At 42.1% G+C, this 15,408-nt stretch overlaps 1 protein-coding gene across 16 annotated transcripts in view; it reads left to right on the forward strand.

Moving 5' to 3' along the window:
• LOC118372023 (protein-methionine sulfoxide oxidase mical3a-like) overlaps window positions 1-15,182 on the forward strand; it is a 147,755-nt gene extending 132,573 nt beyond the window's left edge. For 14 of the 16 annotated variants that reach the window (XM_052466027.1, XM_052466028.1, XM_052466030.1 and 11 more), the window contains 6 exons: window positions 547-640; window positions 5,034-5,084; window positions 8,582-8,647; window positions 12,435-12,534; window positions 12,724-12,797; window positions 13,025-15,182. In XM_052466027.1, coding sequence (XP_052321987.1) covers window positions 547-640; window positions 5,034-5,084; window positions 8,582-8,647; window positions 12,435-12,534; window positions 12,724-12,797; window positions 13,025-13,209 — 570 coding nt within the window. In that variant the 3' untranslated portion in view covers window positions 13,210-15,182. The remainder of the gene's footprint in view (window positions 1-546; window positions 641-5,033; window positions 5,085-8,581; window positions 8,648-12,434; window positions 12,535-12,723; window positions 12,798-13,024) is intronic. The other 2 variants (XM_035757745.2, XM_035757749.2) reach the window with 1 other exon arrangement.
• Window positions 15,183-15,408: the final 226 nt, after the last annotated feature.

Consider the following 15,408-nt stretch of genomic DNA (forward strand, 5'->3'; position numbering starts at 1 on the left):
ACTCTGTTTATCTATGTTCGTGTATGCACGTAGGTGGAGTGGGATTTTTGGAGTAGCGGACACCTTTTGGTAACATAATATCCTCGCCGGTCCTATTCACATTGGGGAAATAGCAACATTTTTTATTTTGTGAAAGCAAGGAAGAGTTTCCTTTGCTAGTAGTAGCTTGGCTAAAAACATTGCAAGCTAGCTATCCTTTTTAGCTTCCCACATCGCCATGTGAAATAATAATTTTAAAAAATATGCTCTGGCAAATATTCTTATACTTGCCTGTGTAACCTAAAACAATATACCAGTTTGATATGCTGATTTGTGTATTTATTCCCATATCAGCTAAAAATCGAAAGTCATCATGTTTTGGTCACGGAGAAAAATCACATGGCTAGCAGCATGTTCTACCATTTCACAATAGCCTGTAATCACTAGTTGTTACTTCCCAACATAATAGGTTATTAAGCGTGTGTGTGTGTGTGTGTGTGTGTGTGTGTGTGTGTGTGTGTGTGTGTGTGTTCTGAATTGTTCTCTGGCATGTCGTTGCTCCCTCAGATCATCCAGAGACAGCTGGAGCAGGTGGAGGAGAAGCAAAGACAGCTGGAGGAGAGGGGCGTGGCTGTGGAGAAAGCCCTGCGAGGGGAAGCAGGTACCCATCTGTCACTCGCATCTTCTTTTTCTGATGTGTTACATCCCCCCCAGTGTCCACACATGGGGTGGGGTCATACTTGTTACGAAGTGGATACGGATATGGAGTTTCTTTATCCCAGTTTTCCCAGGCTAAAAATCCGGATATTTCTGCTCATGTGCAGGATTGAGTTTTTTGTATCAGTGTGCCCACTCCACTGCCACTCCCTCCTCATTGATCACCTTTGTCTGGTCATTGGTGTTGCCTACAGACTTTATGTTGTGCACAAAATTGTTCCAACTCTTGCATTCCCTCAGTAGGCTATTAAGCATAAGCGAAATTTCCTACAAACGTCATGTTGTACACTAAACTGTTCCAAATATTGCATTCCATTTCTCAGTAAGCATAAGCCTGATTTCATGTTCTTTTTTTCAGGAGGTGAGGAGGCTATATGCAGCTATTTACATGTATTACTCAAAATTCATTATTACAAACATACAAAACATACAAACAAATCAGTATTGCAAACATACTTACGACACAAACAGTCTAGCGATTTCATGTTCTTCTTAGCTGATGAGGTACATGCAGCTATTTACTCTCACCACGATACCAGCATATACAGCATAACTATGGCACCGGTTGATACAAAATTAACTTCCCATTGTCCGACTCTTTTTACCGGTCCGGATACACGCTGAGCTGCCTAGAACGTTCGGCTGCCCAGATGTGGAACGTAGCAAGACAAAGATTCCCAGTAAAATTTGCGATTGAATGTTATCATCATTGCAAACAAGCTGTGCAGGAAGACAGGCAGTCAAGTAGTGTTATTTTTTTCAGGAACTAGGATGTGGCAGAAACTATAAAGATGCTATACGTTCAGAAAGTATTCAGACCCCTCACCTTTTTCCACCTTTTATCTTATTCTAAAATGGATTAAAGGTTATTTGCAAATGTATTAAACCTAAAAAACTGTTATCACATTTAGATAAGTATTCAGACCCTTTATTTATTTTTATTTTATTTTACCTTTATTTTACTAGGCAAGTCAGTTAAGAACAAATTTTTATTTTCAATGACGGCCTAGGAACAGTGGGTTAACTGCCTGTTCAGGGGCAGAACGACAGATTTGTACCTTGTCAGCTCGAGGATTCGAACTTGCAACCTTTTGGTTACTAGTCCAACGCTCTAACCACTGCCGCCCCAGTACTCAGTACTTTGACATTTTTCGGTGCCCTTCCCCAGGTCTGTGCCTGTTTTTGCTTTGTTATTATGGAGTGTTGAATGATGATTTAAAAAACTATTGAATGTATTTTAGAATAAGGCTGTACTGTAACAAAATGTGGAAAAAGGGGTCTGAATAATTTCCGAATGCACTGTAAGCCTACATCATCACACAAAACACTGATTATTTTTGCTCCAAAGTGTTGGGGGTGACTGCAATATTTAGTTACAACAGACAGACAGAGAAGAACAGACAGCTGTTCAGAGACATAGATAGCCAACATCATCATGGTTCAGAAGAGGGTGAGTAAAGAGTGAAATATGGAGGTGGAGTCAATGGTGGAAAAAGTACCCAATTGTCATACTTGAGTAAAAGTAAAGATACTGTAATAGAAAATGACTCAAGTGAAAGTACCTTATCTAAAAGTATTTGGTTTTAAATTTTCTTAAGAATGAATCATTTCAAATTCCTTATTATGCAAACCAGACAGCACCGTTTTCTTTTTTAAATGTATGGATAGCCAGGGGCACACGGCAACACTCAAACATTTACAAACAAAGCACGTGTGTTTAGTGAGTCCGTCAGATCAGAGGCACTAGAGATGACCAGGGATGTCTTGATAAGTGCATGAATGGACCATTTTCCTGTCCTGCTAAGCATTTTAAATATAACTAGTACTTTTGGGTGTCAGGGAAAATATATGGAGTAAAAAGTCCATTATTTTCTTTTGGAATGTAGTGAAGTAAAAGTAAACATTGTCAAAAATAGTAAAGTACAGACCCCAAAAACGACTTAGTGTTTTTAATGAAGTACTTTACACAACTGGGGGGAGTGTGAGCAGCAGCTACGTTAGAAAAATGAATGTGTGCGTAAAATAACACATGCAGAATGTGATCTGGATCCTTAGCTTTAAGAGAGAATTTTCCGTGGGGGCGTGGGCAAAAAACTCTGTATCCATAGCCACTGCCTACTTTTTAAATGTTGGGATTGGGGAATGAGTTTGGAGCTTTTCATTCAGTTTGTTGATGTAGTGTCCTAGTTGGGTGGAGATGATCCTCTTCAACAGTTGAATATGTTAATCTCTGTTTTTATGGTAATACATTTATGTAAGTTATACACTAATTGTATGTTAATTACATTCTGGATCTGTAAATACAGAATCAATTCAAGCATTCTCAAGTACTGTTATTGAGGGGTTATTATCTATGTACCACATTTCCTCTAAACACGCATTGATCTCCCCTTTATGTAGAAAAAGTAGCTGGGATAGCAGCAATTCTGCTTATCTTTCTTGCTTGAGATTATCCAAACTATACTTTTCATAAAACCAGTCGCCCTGGTTTAGCAGTGAATGAAAGTATATTCTTAAATTTGTAGAAATCCTCATCTAAGTTCATCTTGTATCTAGATATTAAGTGTCTAGATACTGGTGGTATCTCTTACTCTGAAACAATACATTCACACTGTGCAAGACAAGGGACTATCACAGACATCAGAACTTTCACTCAGTGATGAAGTCATTCTTGTTTACTGTAGAACATTACACAATACAATGCTAACAACTTTTAAATTGGGTTTCAAGGCATGCAAAGTATAGCATAAATAGATACAATTTTGTAAGTCTCAAAATAATCTATAATTATTGGTAACCTATGTGAACTACACAAACTGGTGAATCCTCGCTTATAACATACAGTGCTTTCAGAAAGTATTCACACCCCTCGACCCCTTGACCCCCCCATACATTTTGCAGCCTGAATTTGAATTAAATTGAGATATTGTCTCACTGGTCAACACACAATAGCCCATTATGTTTTTTCGTAGAATTATGTTTTTAGATATTTTTTTTTGCAATTTAGCAAATTAATAAAAAGTGCAACCCCTTTGTTATTGCAAGCCTAAATAAGTTCAGGAGTAAAGATTTGCTTAACAAGTGACAAATTAAGTTGTATGGACTTACTCTGTGTGCAATAATAGTGTTTATCAGAATTATTTAATGGCTACCTCGTCTCTGTACCCCACACATACAATTATATGTAAGGTCGTTCAGTTGAGCAGTGAATTTCAAACACAGATTCAATCACAAAGACCAGGGAGGTTTTCCAACGCCTCGCAAAGAAGGGCACCTATTGGTAGACGGGTAAAAAAAAAGAAAAAGAAGCAGACATTGAATATCACTTTGAGCGTGGTGAAGTTATTAATTACACTTTGGATGGTGTATCAATACACCCAGTCACCACAAATATGTCACTACAAACATACAGGCGTCCTTCCAACCACTCAGGAGAAAACGCTCAGGGATTTCACCATGAGGTGAATGGTGACTTTAAAACCGCTTCAGAGTTTAATTGCTGTGATAGGAGAAAACAGAGGATGGATCAACAACATTCTTAGTTACTCCACAATACTAAACTAAATCACAGAGTGAATTTTCTCTCAAGTGGACTTTAACCTCTCTGTCGTCTATGCTTTCAAAGTATAAGGGGACTTATTGTACTTTATCAAAACATTAGACTCACTGTAGTTAATACAACACCCATACTGTACTCTAATGGTTTCTGTCGGTCATCGTCTGAGCGCATGCGATTTGGAGAATGTCTTTGTGTTTCGACATAGATGTGTGTGTGTGCTCACATTGGATGTGTTTGTCCACATAGCCTTATATGGAAGGGTTTCTGTTCACCAAGACTGAATACAATTGTGGCCAAGCGCATACATATGCATTGATGTATTGGTATGGTTACCAATCAAAAGTGGGAATACTACTGTACATATAAGACATCTTAACCCACTACACCCTTGTGGTTGATATGGTGTATGCCTACTCTAAAGCATCAGTGTATCAGATGAGTGAGTCACCGGTACCGTGACACTCCATACCTGGTGTTGCCTCACACACACATAGTTAATGTCTCATACACAGAGGCAGTACACAGCCTTACAGGAAATATATGTAGCCACCCTATCATTACGGAAAAGTACATGTAGTAAAAGCCAATATGTGTACTTGACTGCATATGTATTGTGGTGAGTACTTGTGTGCATGTTTGAACTGTGTTTGGTTGTGGTGTGTGTGGTTGTGGTGTGTGTGTGCAAGCATGTGCATGACCATCTTGTTGCAGATTGGTGTTGCCCAGTGGAGGCTGTGTGTGTACAATAACTCGTATCTCTAATATATCCCTGTTGTAGACTATTGGGGAGAGTCTAATTACAGTGAAATCATGGACTTGCATCTGGGCGGTATGTATTTCAAATCTGTCGCTTCCAAATAACTAACAGCTAACCCACCTATATCTGTCTTTCCCTTCTTTAGTACTGGTCTGGAGCTTGTTTCCTCAGAGCTGCATCCCCTGCTGCGGCAGAAGCCTAGTCACTCTCAGATCCCTCCAGTGTCACTTCTAATAGACACGTAGCGCACACACAGTCAGAAAGATCAAACACTTTTTTTCCCCTTTTCTTGTTAAGATCATTTTCACACACTCTTTGATCATTTTAATGTTAATTTCACTGCATTGATTACATCAGTGGTTCCCAAACTGTGGGGCGTTAAACGTACTCTTGAAAGTTGTAATAGTAGAATGCGCAAGGTGTCATTTCCAAATGAGGTAGTACATCATCAGTTCCTCTTGTCATGTCAGTCATTGTATACGTTACTTAGAGAGCTATTTATAACTTGTCAGAAATGTCCAGCTCAAGTAGCCCATGTCAGCTAATGTTTTTTTTTGCCCATAAATATTGTTGTAGTTGTTTAAGTCACAAAATGTATAGAATTGTAAGAAAATTAGTTTTAAAACTGAACAATTTTCTTTGCACCCCATGGCAAAATGTGTAGAATTGCAGGAAATAGACATGGCACTTGCACAGTATATTCCCCAATGCTGGAAGGGGGTCCCTGAGTGGAAATAGCTTGGGAACCCCTGGATTACATAATAACATCTATGCATTGGAATAGTGTACAAGTATAATAACTATGAATGAAAGCATTTAGTAAAGAGAACACACATGCTAACACATTTTTTTTATTTTGTTTACCTTTATTTAACTAGGCAAGTCAGTTAAGAACAAATTATTATTTTCAATGACTGCCTAGGAACACTGCCTGTTCAGGGGCAGAACGACAGATTTGTACCGTGTCAGCTCGGGGGTTTGAACTTGCAGCCTTCCGGTTACTAGTCCAACGCTCTAACCACTAGGCAATGTGGCAGGGATAATATTAAAGTAGAACCACACACACACACACACCTACCCAACTGGAAAATAGTGCACCCTGCCCCTTACTGACCCCAAAACTCCTAACTAAACTCCTGGCCCTTGACTAGCTCTGGTGCTGCTGTATCCCTGTAGTCCCAGCTCTGGTGCTGCTGTATCCCTGTAGTCCCAGCTCTGGTGCTGCTGTATCCCTGTAGTCCCAGCTCTGGTGCTGCTGTATCCCTGTAGTCCCAGCTCTGGTGCTGCTGTATCCCTGTAGTCCCAGCTCTGGTGCTGCTGTATCCCTGTAGTCCCAGCTCTGGTGCTGCTGTATCCCTGTAGTCCCAGCTCTGGTGCTGCTGTATCCCTGTAGTCCCAGCTCTGGTGCTGCTGTATCCCTGTAGTCCCAGCTCTGGTGCTGCTGTATCCCTGTAGTCCCAGCTCTGGTGCTGCTGTATCCCTGTAGTCCCAGCTCTGGTGCTGCTGTATCCCTGTAGTCCCAGCTCTGGTGCTGCTGTATCCCTGTAGTCCCAGCTCTGGTGCTCGTGCTCTTCTGACTCTCCCATACCTGCCCTGTTGCATAACTCCCTGTAATATACGTGTCTGTGCTGAAAAGCAGTGTTTGGTCTTGTCCCCTCATAGCCGTCATATTCACATAGTGTGTGCATCCAAAATGGCCTATTCCCTATATATTGCACTACTTTTGACCATGGCCCGCACTACTGGGTATTGGGCCCTGGTCTAAACTAGTGTCCCATATGTGGCCATTTGGCTCTGGTAAAAAGTAGTGCACTACGTAGGTAACAGGGTGCCATTTTGGATGCTACCTGTGATTGTCTAAAAGAGTCTTTATTAGTGACCCAGCGTGGATGTGGTGTCTTGACCGTCTGACTGTCCCGTTCTCTGTGATGATGTTCTCGTTGTCACCCTGGAAAAATCTATCTGGTCATTGTCTCCCAATAGTGTGATCACATTCACTATGTGGTTTATAGACCCTCGGTACAATTGCATGCAACAATTATAAATGTTTCGGTTTTTGAGTAAATCGAAGCAAGTTAGATGAGGTATCCATTTCTGGAATTGAAGAGAGACACCATTGCCACTTGGTTTGATCTTCCAAACTGAATGCAGTGTGTGTCTGATGGTCTCAAGCTTCTGGGCTGTGTGGAGGACAAGGTACACACGGTTGGCATTCTGCAACTTTGGCCTGATACAGTGTTACCCTGTCTGGTGAAGTGAATTGGACTGGCCAAATCAGGAACTGAAACACAGGCTATTGAGGGAAGCAGCATGGCTGTGCTGTGTGTGCAGCAGCCCTGCAGGGGGTGCTAAAAGCTAACAAAGTAAACTGCTGTCATGCTCTCGATTTTGGCCAGCAGGGTTGACTGCAGTGACGCATCTTATCTATCACTCCATTTACAACCATAATCACCTCAAATAGGCACGCTAGTTTCACAACGATTCTCAATGATTTGGTACTTTACATACACATTATAATAAATAACTGTGGTTTTGTGATGAGGTATGAGGCGGAACCATTGCACTTTAAAATCTCACAGCAGTATGTGAGACAGCCTATCTTGTTTGAGTGGAGAGTTATGATTCTACTGTGATAGTCTCTTGTGGTTAATTTCACCAGCATTCCATTCTCTCTGAGCTCTTTCACCCAAGTCTCAGACTGTTGAGTACATTGTGTGCATTTCCTGTTGTATCGGTGTGTGACACCATCCCCTACTCATCGTTTTGTCCGATACACTCTCTGATAGAATGCTCTTCTTCGTTGAGAAACTCAATTACTTTATATCTCCTCTTCACCTTACAGTTTGTGCCTAGTACAGTGTTTATCTATCCTCACTATATCTGGTAGACAGTATGACCTCATATGTGAGGACTTTCTCACGGAGGTTCACACGCATTTGCACAAAAATGCTAATTTGCACTTCAAAAGTAGCCACAAATACAAGTTATGTTTACCTGGGAGAGCTGAAATATTTTCAAAGATGGAATAATTAACTCTTTCCCGCTTAGATGATTTATCTTCTATTTCTGTAAATCTCAAGTGATGATGAATAAAAAGCTGTTTTCTTTTAGATGAATCTAATTTGCAGAGCATTGTCAACACATTACACAACATTGGTATTGGGAAGGCTCCTGTATCACCCCATAGAACTCTATTGTCACAACAGTTTTTCTGAATTTGAGGAGTATTATTCTGAGTACATCAGATGAAAGATGAGGATTATTCCCCCGTTCTTTCCAGCCCTTTGTGTTTTCACTTTTTTTTTTTCACCTTCTCTGACCCCACACAACTGATCTCTCTCACCTCCTCTCTACAGGTGCTTTCAGTTCTCCCTCCTTCTCCTAGTGCTCTCATTCTTTTAGATTTTTCTCCTCACTGTTCTTTCTTCCTCATCTTCCCCCCATCTCTCCCTCCCTCCTACACTTCCTCTCACGCTTTATGTCCTCTACACTTTTTTTCTGTCTATCACTTCTTCCTCCTCTTCCTCCACCCCACCCCTTGGCACTCTTTCCCTATGTTGTGGAAGTAGTTGAGCCCTTTGTCGGGACCCCTCGCCGAAGACCTATCTCCTTCTGTCCCTGCTGTTCCTCTGAAGGTAACGTAACCTATTGCCTTGCCTGCTGCTGGCTGCTTCAGGTTACCACAGCAACCGACCGCGGGGATCCACGAAGCAGGGCTCCTCCCCTCGGTCTCCTGCTACCCCCCTTCCTCCTCCTCTCCCTCTGTGTGTCCAGGCTCAGTAGATTTCCCCAGGTTGTCACTGTTCGCTATCTACCATAGTCGTATCACACTGAACATTACACACATTTATGTAGACATTTGTAAACTTGCTGGAACGGTGTAGATGAGAAAATAAGGACAGGACATGTCTATGCGACTTTTGGTTTGTTGAGTTGAGGATACTCAGAAACCTAGTGCACACTGTCACCAATAGTATTTTTAAATGGTTTATTTACAGTCTTGAGTCAACCATGTAACATGGAGGCTTCTATAGACCCCCTCCCAGATTAATTTGCCTTGAGATTAACAGTCTCAAGCAGAAACATATTAGAAACCCCTCAACCCTGGTTAACAACCCAAGTAAGTAAACAGCTATTGTGCACACATTTTTCCATCATTCCAAGTAGCTGCAGCTGAAGGGGAAACTACTCTGCTTCATTGTGTGTTTAATCAAAAGCATGTCCTCTGTTTGCTGTAAAACTAATGGACATGAAAAGCCATCTATCTCCCACTACTGAGTGGTGTAGTCTCTCTATAGTGTGTGTGAAAGCTGCCTGACAGCCTCTCTCTTGACTATAGTGTGTTACAACTAAGACTGTGTGTGACAAGGTGGTGATAAAGAGAGCGATAGACCTACAACTTGTGACACATCTCAGTTTTCCATATTCTACAACATTCTGGATCATCTGGTCTACTGTCTCTAACACATGTATGTCTGTGTGAAACTGCTTGAGAAGCTTTCTGATCAATGTAAACAAAACATGCCTGTGTGTGTTCTGTGCGATCTGGTTTTCAGGCTGGATGTGTGTTATGTTGTTAACTGTGGCTCTTCTCTCCTGTGTTCTTGGAACCTGGGCTAAGGGTGGTGGACGAGGCGTAAAGAAAGAAAGAGAGAGGGAGAGGGAAAAGCAAGCACATTGTTGGTTAAGTTAGCAAATCCACCTGTTTCCATCTCCTCTTTGTCCTGTCTGAGTTCCTCCGTCTGAGGAACTCCGCTTTGCCTCTCTCTGTCCTTGTCTGTTAATCAGCGAAAACCGGCAGCAGCACCCGAGAGCACAGACATTTGATTTATCTGTATGCTGTGTTTTTCCTTTTTGTTTTGCAAGAGACTCCACCACTCCAGTTAAGTACATCATGCTGCATCAATGGTTTGCCCCCCAGTGTCTCATTGAAAATGCTTGGCTCCCACCTACGTGCAACAGATGAAAAATGCTAGCAGACTTTCTATAGCATAGCATGGACTGGCCACCTTTACAGTGGCATAAGGGTAAAAGTTATTTGGCCGCTGGCCCTTGACTGCAGTAATGCATGCCAAATACCAGTTTTCTCCCTCAGGCAGGTTTAATAGGGGAGTATGATAGCTTCACTATTGGTCTAAATTACAGATCGGCGCCATCATTTGACTCAGTAGTAGAAGCCATAGGGAGAATTAAATCATTCATAACACAGGTTTTTTGAAACTGCTCTGTATGAATAGGATCTGACAGGATCCTTTATTTCTACTGGTGGTACTTTGTTGCATGTAGGGATGTAGAACTTCCATAGAGAGAAACTCTTCTGGTGTTTTATCTCTGTGTAGAACATCCCTGAGTACAACATCCCGGGTACAATGTGGTGGAATACACCACGGTTTTCTGCCCTGTCCCCCTACCTATGGCCCTCTCCGTAAGGTGGTAGGTGGTAGTGGTAGGTAGGACAAACAGTGGTAGGAGACGAAAACTGCTCTGAACATACAGGGGTCCTCTGTAGCTCAGTTGGTAGAACATGGTGCTTCCAACACCAGGATAGAGTTTTTGTGTCCCGGGACCACCCATATGTTAAAAATGTATGCAGGCGGGACTGTAAGTCGCTTAGGGTAGAAGTGTCTGCTAAATGGCATATATACTGAACTAAAATATAAACGCAACATGTAACAATTTCAAAGATTTTACTGAGTTACAGTTCATAAAAGGAAATCAATTAAAAGGAAATTGATTAGGCCTTAATCTATGGATTTCACAACTGGGAATACAGATCTGCATCTGTTGGTCACAGATATCTTTTTTTTTAAAGGTAGGGACGTGGTTCAGAAAACCAGTTGGTATCTGGTCTGACCACCATTTGCCTCATGCGACACATCTCCTTCGCATAGAGTTGATCAGGCTGTTGATTGTGGCCTGTAGAATGTTGTCCCACTCCTCTTCGATGGCTGTGCGAAGTTGCTGGATATTGGCGGGAACTGGAATGCGCTGTCGTAAAAAATGCCGATCCAGAGCATCCCAAACATGATCAAATGGTGACATGTCTGGTGAGTATGCAGGCCATGGAAGGGCTGAGAAATGTTCAGCTTCCAGGAATTGTGTACAGATCCTTGCGACATGGGTCCCTGCATTATCATGCTGAAACATGAGGTGATGGCAGCGTATGAATGGCACGACAATGGGCCTCAGGATCTCGTCACGGGATCTCTGTGCATTCTAATTTCCATCGATAAAACACAATTGTGTTCATTGTCCATAGCTTATTACTGCCCATACCATAGCCCCATCACCACCATGGGGCACTCTCTTCACAACGTTGACATCAGTAAAACTTCTCGCCCACACAACACCATACAGGCTTTCTGCCATCTGCTTGGTACAGTTGAAACCATGATTCATCTGTGAAGAGCACACTTCTCCAGCGTGCCAGAGGCCATCGAAGGTGAGCATTTTCCAGTCAGGTCAAGACCCTGGTGAGGACGACTAGCATGCAGATGAGCTTCCCTGAGACGGTTTCTTCGGTTGTGCAAACCCACAATTTCATCAGCTGTCCGGATGGCTGGTGAAGAATCTGGATGTGGAGGTCCTGGGTTGGCGTGGTCTGCGGTTGTGAGGACAGTTAGACGTACTGCCAAATTATCTAAAATTACGCTGGGAGGCAGCTTATGGTAGAGAGAGAAACATTCAATTCTCTGGAAACCGCTCTGGTGGACATTTCTGCAGTGAGCATGTCAATTGCACGCTCCATCAAAACTTGCGACATCTATGGCATTGTGTTTGTTGTGACAAAATTTCACATTTTAGTGGCCTTTAATTGTCCCCAGCACAAGGTGCACCCGTGTAATGATCATGCTGTTTAATCAGTTTCTTGATATGCCACACCTGTTAGGTGGATGGATTATCTTGGCAAAGGAGAAGTCCTCACTAACAGGGATGTAAACAAATTTGTGCACAAAATGTGAGGGAAATAAGCTTTTTGAGCTTATGGAAAATTTCTGTTATCTTTTATTTCAGCTCATGAAACATGGGACCAATACTTTATACTTTGCGTTTATATTTTTGTTCAGTGTGTTATTTATTATTATTATATTACAGTACAGTAGCAAGGGAGTCTGTCTCAGAAGTTAGTGATACACGAACTTTCAACTTTGAAACGCCTGATTTTCCCACTCATTTTCCAAAGTTGAAATCTCCTCCACTTCATCTTCTGTGAGGTGTACGGCAAGACCATCCCGACCCCTGGTCAACAGTCCGGCCCAGCCCGGCCCACCATCCCCACTTCGCCATCCATTCCCACAACAAAGACGTCTTGGCTTGGCTGTCATTGCATTGCCTGTGTCCGTGTCTGCATCAGACCCACCTAAAGCCTCCTCTGCCCTGCCGTTTCCCTCACTCCCCTTTCTTTGTTGCTTCTTCTTCCAGGGATGGGCAAAAAGGACGACCCCAAGCTCATGCAGGAGTGGTTCAAACTGGTGCAGGAGAAAAACGCCCTGGTGCGATACGAATCTGAGCTGATGATATTGTGAGTTAACCATTATTATCCTATGTTATAGGCCTACTGAAGGTGAACTCTGTATCTATATAAGGTGCTCTAACTAAAGGTAGACAGACATAATTTAGACATAGATTGGAGACATCATTTAGACATGAGACATAATTCAGGGCCACAGGTGTAATAGTTGGGCCGTAAATCTGTCTTTCTGTCCCCCAGTGCACGAGAACTGGAGCTGGAGGATCGCCAGAGTCGACTGCAGCAGGACCTGAGGGAACGAATGGCAATTGAAGGTGAGGACCACCAATTTTCAATTCAATAAATCTTTATTTTCCCCGAAGGGCAATTTGTGTGCAGCGTTAAAAAATATGAAAGGTGCAGGACCATGGGAAACAACATTCATGGTTTCAACAAATCCTGATTACCTCAGTGAGACACTTTTTTCACGTTCCTCTCCATATATGAATTCTCTACTTATCTGTCCCTCTTTCTCTTGCTTTCATCCCCCTCTCCTTCTCAGACCACATGAAGACGGAGGTAGAGCTGGCGCAGGAGAAGCACATCCTGAATGAGATGCTGGAGGTGGTGGAGCAGAGAGACTCCCTGGTAGCCCTCCTGGAGGAGCAGAGGCTCAGTGAGAAGGAGGAGGACAAGGACCTGGAGTCTGTCATGCTCTCCAAGGGCTTCAACCTCAACTGGGCCTGAGGAGGAGAGACTAAACTCACCATCCACCGTAACTCAAATAATACACTACCCCTACTCTGTGTCAGGGCTCAGTGAAGGCCCAACCCACGGCCTCATGCTCGGTCCCAGATAATCCAGTAGAGAATGTGTGCAGAATGGAGTTGTTCCATTACAGCTCCTCTGTTGGAGCAGTCTATAATGTTTACATATCTACCCTGCCACCAGCCAGGCATCATTACCTCCAGTGATATCTCCCCTCACTATCAAATCACGGTGGGAGGAGCAACTACATCCTGGACTGTCTCAGAACTTCAGAAGTTCTTGGAGCGGTTCTCCAGAATGGGGAACAATGTTTTATTATTTCTTTTAATCTGAAACGCGCGAAGGGAAGAAAGAGGTTAGGTCCTGCTGTTGTAAAGGAATTCAATGTATGATACCTGTTTCAATGTACTACATGTGTAGAACACGACATATTAGCAAAGCGGGGGTTTTAGATGAGCGTAGGCCCTTGACCTATTGACTGTTACAGGGTTTCTGTGGGAAGGGGAGGAGTGGTCTCACTCTCATTCTATCAGTCTCAACCTAACCTCATAACATACTCTACTATTGTGACTGCTGACTGGGGAGGGACATCCTCTCCTTTAGCTGCCTTTCACTCCAATTACACATTGGGGAGCCAATAAGGATGAGACTCTAAAAGTCCCATAATTTTTTGCACACATTTATTCGCTTGGTTTTGATAGAAAACCTGAATGAACTGATTTTGGTATTTTCCGTGTTCACGGAGGAGAGTGCCTGAACTGGAGGCTCGACGGGTTGCACATGTGCTCTCTTTATAACATTGACTGCAAGGAAATCAACTCAAAACTCCATCACCAAGAAGCCATTGTGTAATGGCTTGGAGTGGAGGCTGCTGCAGGCTCAGAAAAATATCCTGCGTTACATTGTCTTTGACTCTGAAAGTTGTGCTGGTGTGAATAGTTAACCTGTAGCATAGATTCATTGACACATGTACACTTCAGCAAGCAACCCACTTGACACATCTCTTGGTGTCCTAGTTCTGAGCGATCATGTGGTTTCTCCATACCATGCCATTCACCATAAATCACACTGATATTTCATTTTACAATCAGTAGCCCTTATTCAATACTAATTGGCATATACCATGAAATGTCCTCAGTGTAGGTTAAACAGTGAAGAGAACAACGTTCGGGGCAGTGTCTTATTGGGATTACACAGTATCAATACATCGTGTTATCATAATACCATAAGTGAACTGACATCACTAACTGGTGTCATGAGAGACTTGCGTCAGTGGATATGCTTCAATATGGAAGTTCTAAACCACAGAACTCTGGCTTCGCTATCCCTGGGGCTGAGGTACATTACCTGCTTTGAAGCAAGATGCCCTTTTCCCTTCTGTTTTAATATTTTACTTTTCTTTTTAGGGTTTAAACTTTTATGTATCCCACCAGAAGTACATTTCTACATTGTGTTTTTTGGTAAAATCCTTTCATACAACTAAAGGTTGTCAAACAGCAGTTATGAGTAGAAGTGGAGACAGAAAGGTTGCTCTAAACCACTTCTATTCTGTCAGTCACAGGAGCATGTGCTTTTGTTTGGCATTTGACCTTTACTAGCCTTTCTGCCAAACTGTAAATCTCTGGTTGGTCACAGTTTTATATATTTTTCTGTATTGATAGATATATACATTTAGAATTTGTGTAAGTATTAAACGGAGCTGTGAATACAAAAAAGTTACGTAATTTCAAGGCTGGTTTAGATGGTGTGTGATAAGTTTGACAGATTTTATTGATATTTATAAACATGTGTGCAAAAATGTATCATATGTAAAGAAAAATGAATCCTAATTTTTAAAACTGTATGTTGACACACGACAAATATGTAAATGCTGCTTCATTTAGCCAAAATGCATAGGGTGTTGGATGTATGCTGAAACGGCAATAAAGCAATGCGGTTGTTCATTTAGAAACGCACGTCTCCTTTTATGTGTAGGCTTCTGTATAAACTACTACAACTATGATTTTATGATAGAAATGTGAATATTCACCTTATTAATAACTGTCCTGCATAGTAGGCTTCCCCCTGTCAATTCCACTTATTTGGTCTATTCCAGAACTAGCACACCTGAAGAAATCTTGATTATTTGCCCAATTCAAACCAGGAGTGCTTCTTTTATGGCATATTAAATAAGTGCAG

The sequence above is a fragment of the Oncorhynchus keta genome, chromosome 17 (assembly GCF_023373465.1).
Source record: "Oncorhynchus keta strain PuntledgeMale-10-30-2019 chromosome 17, Oket_V2, whole genome shotgun sequence".
Lineage (NCBI taxonomy): Eukaryota > Metazoa > Chordata > Actinopteri > Salmoniformes > Salmonidae > Oncorhynchus > Oncorhynchus keta.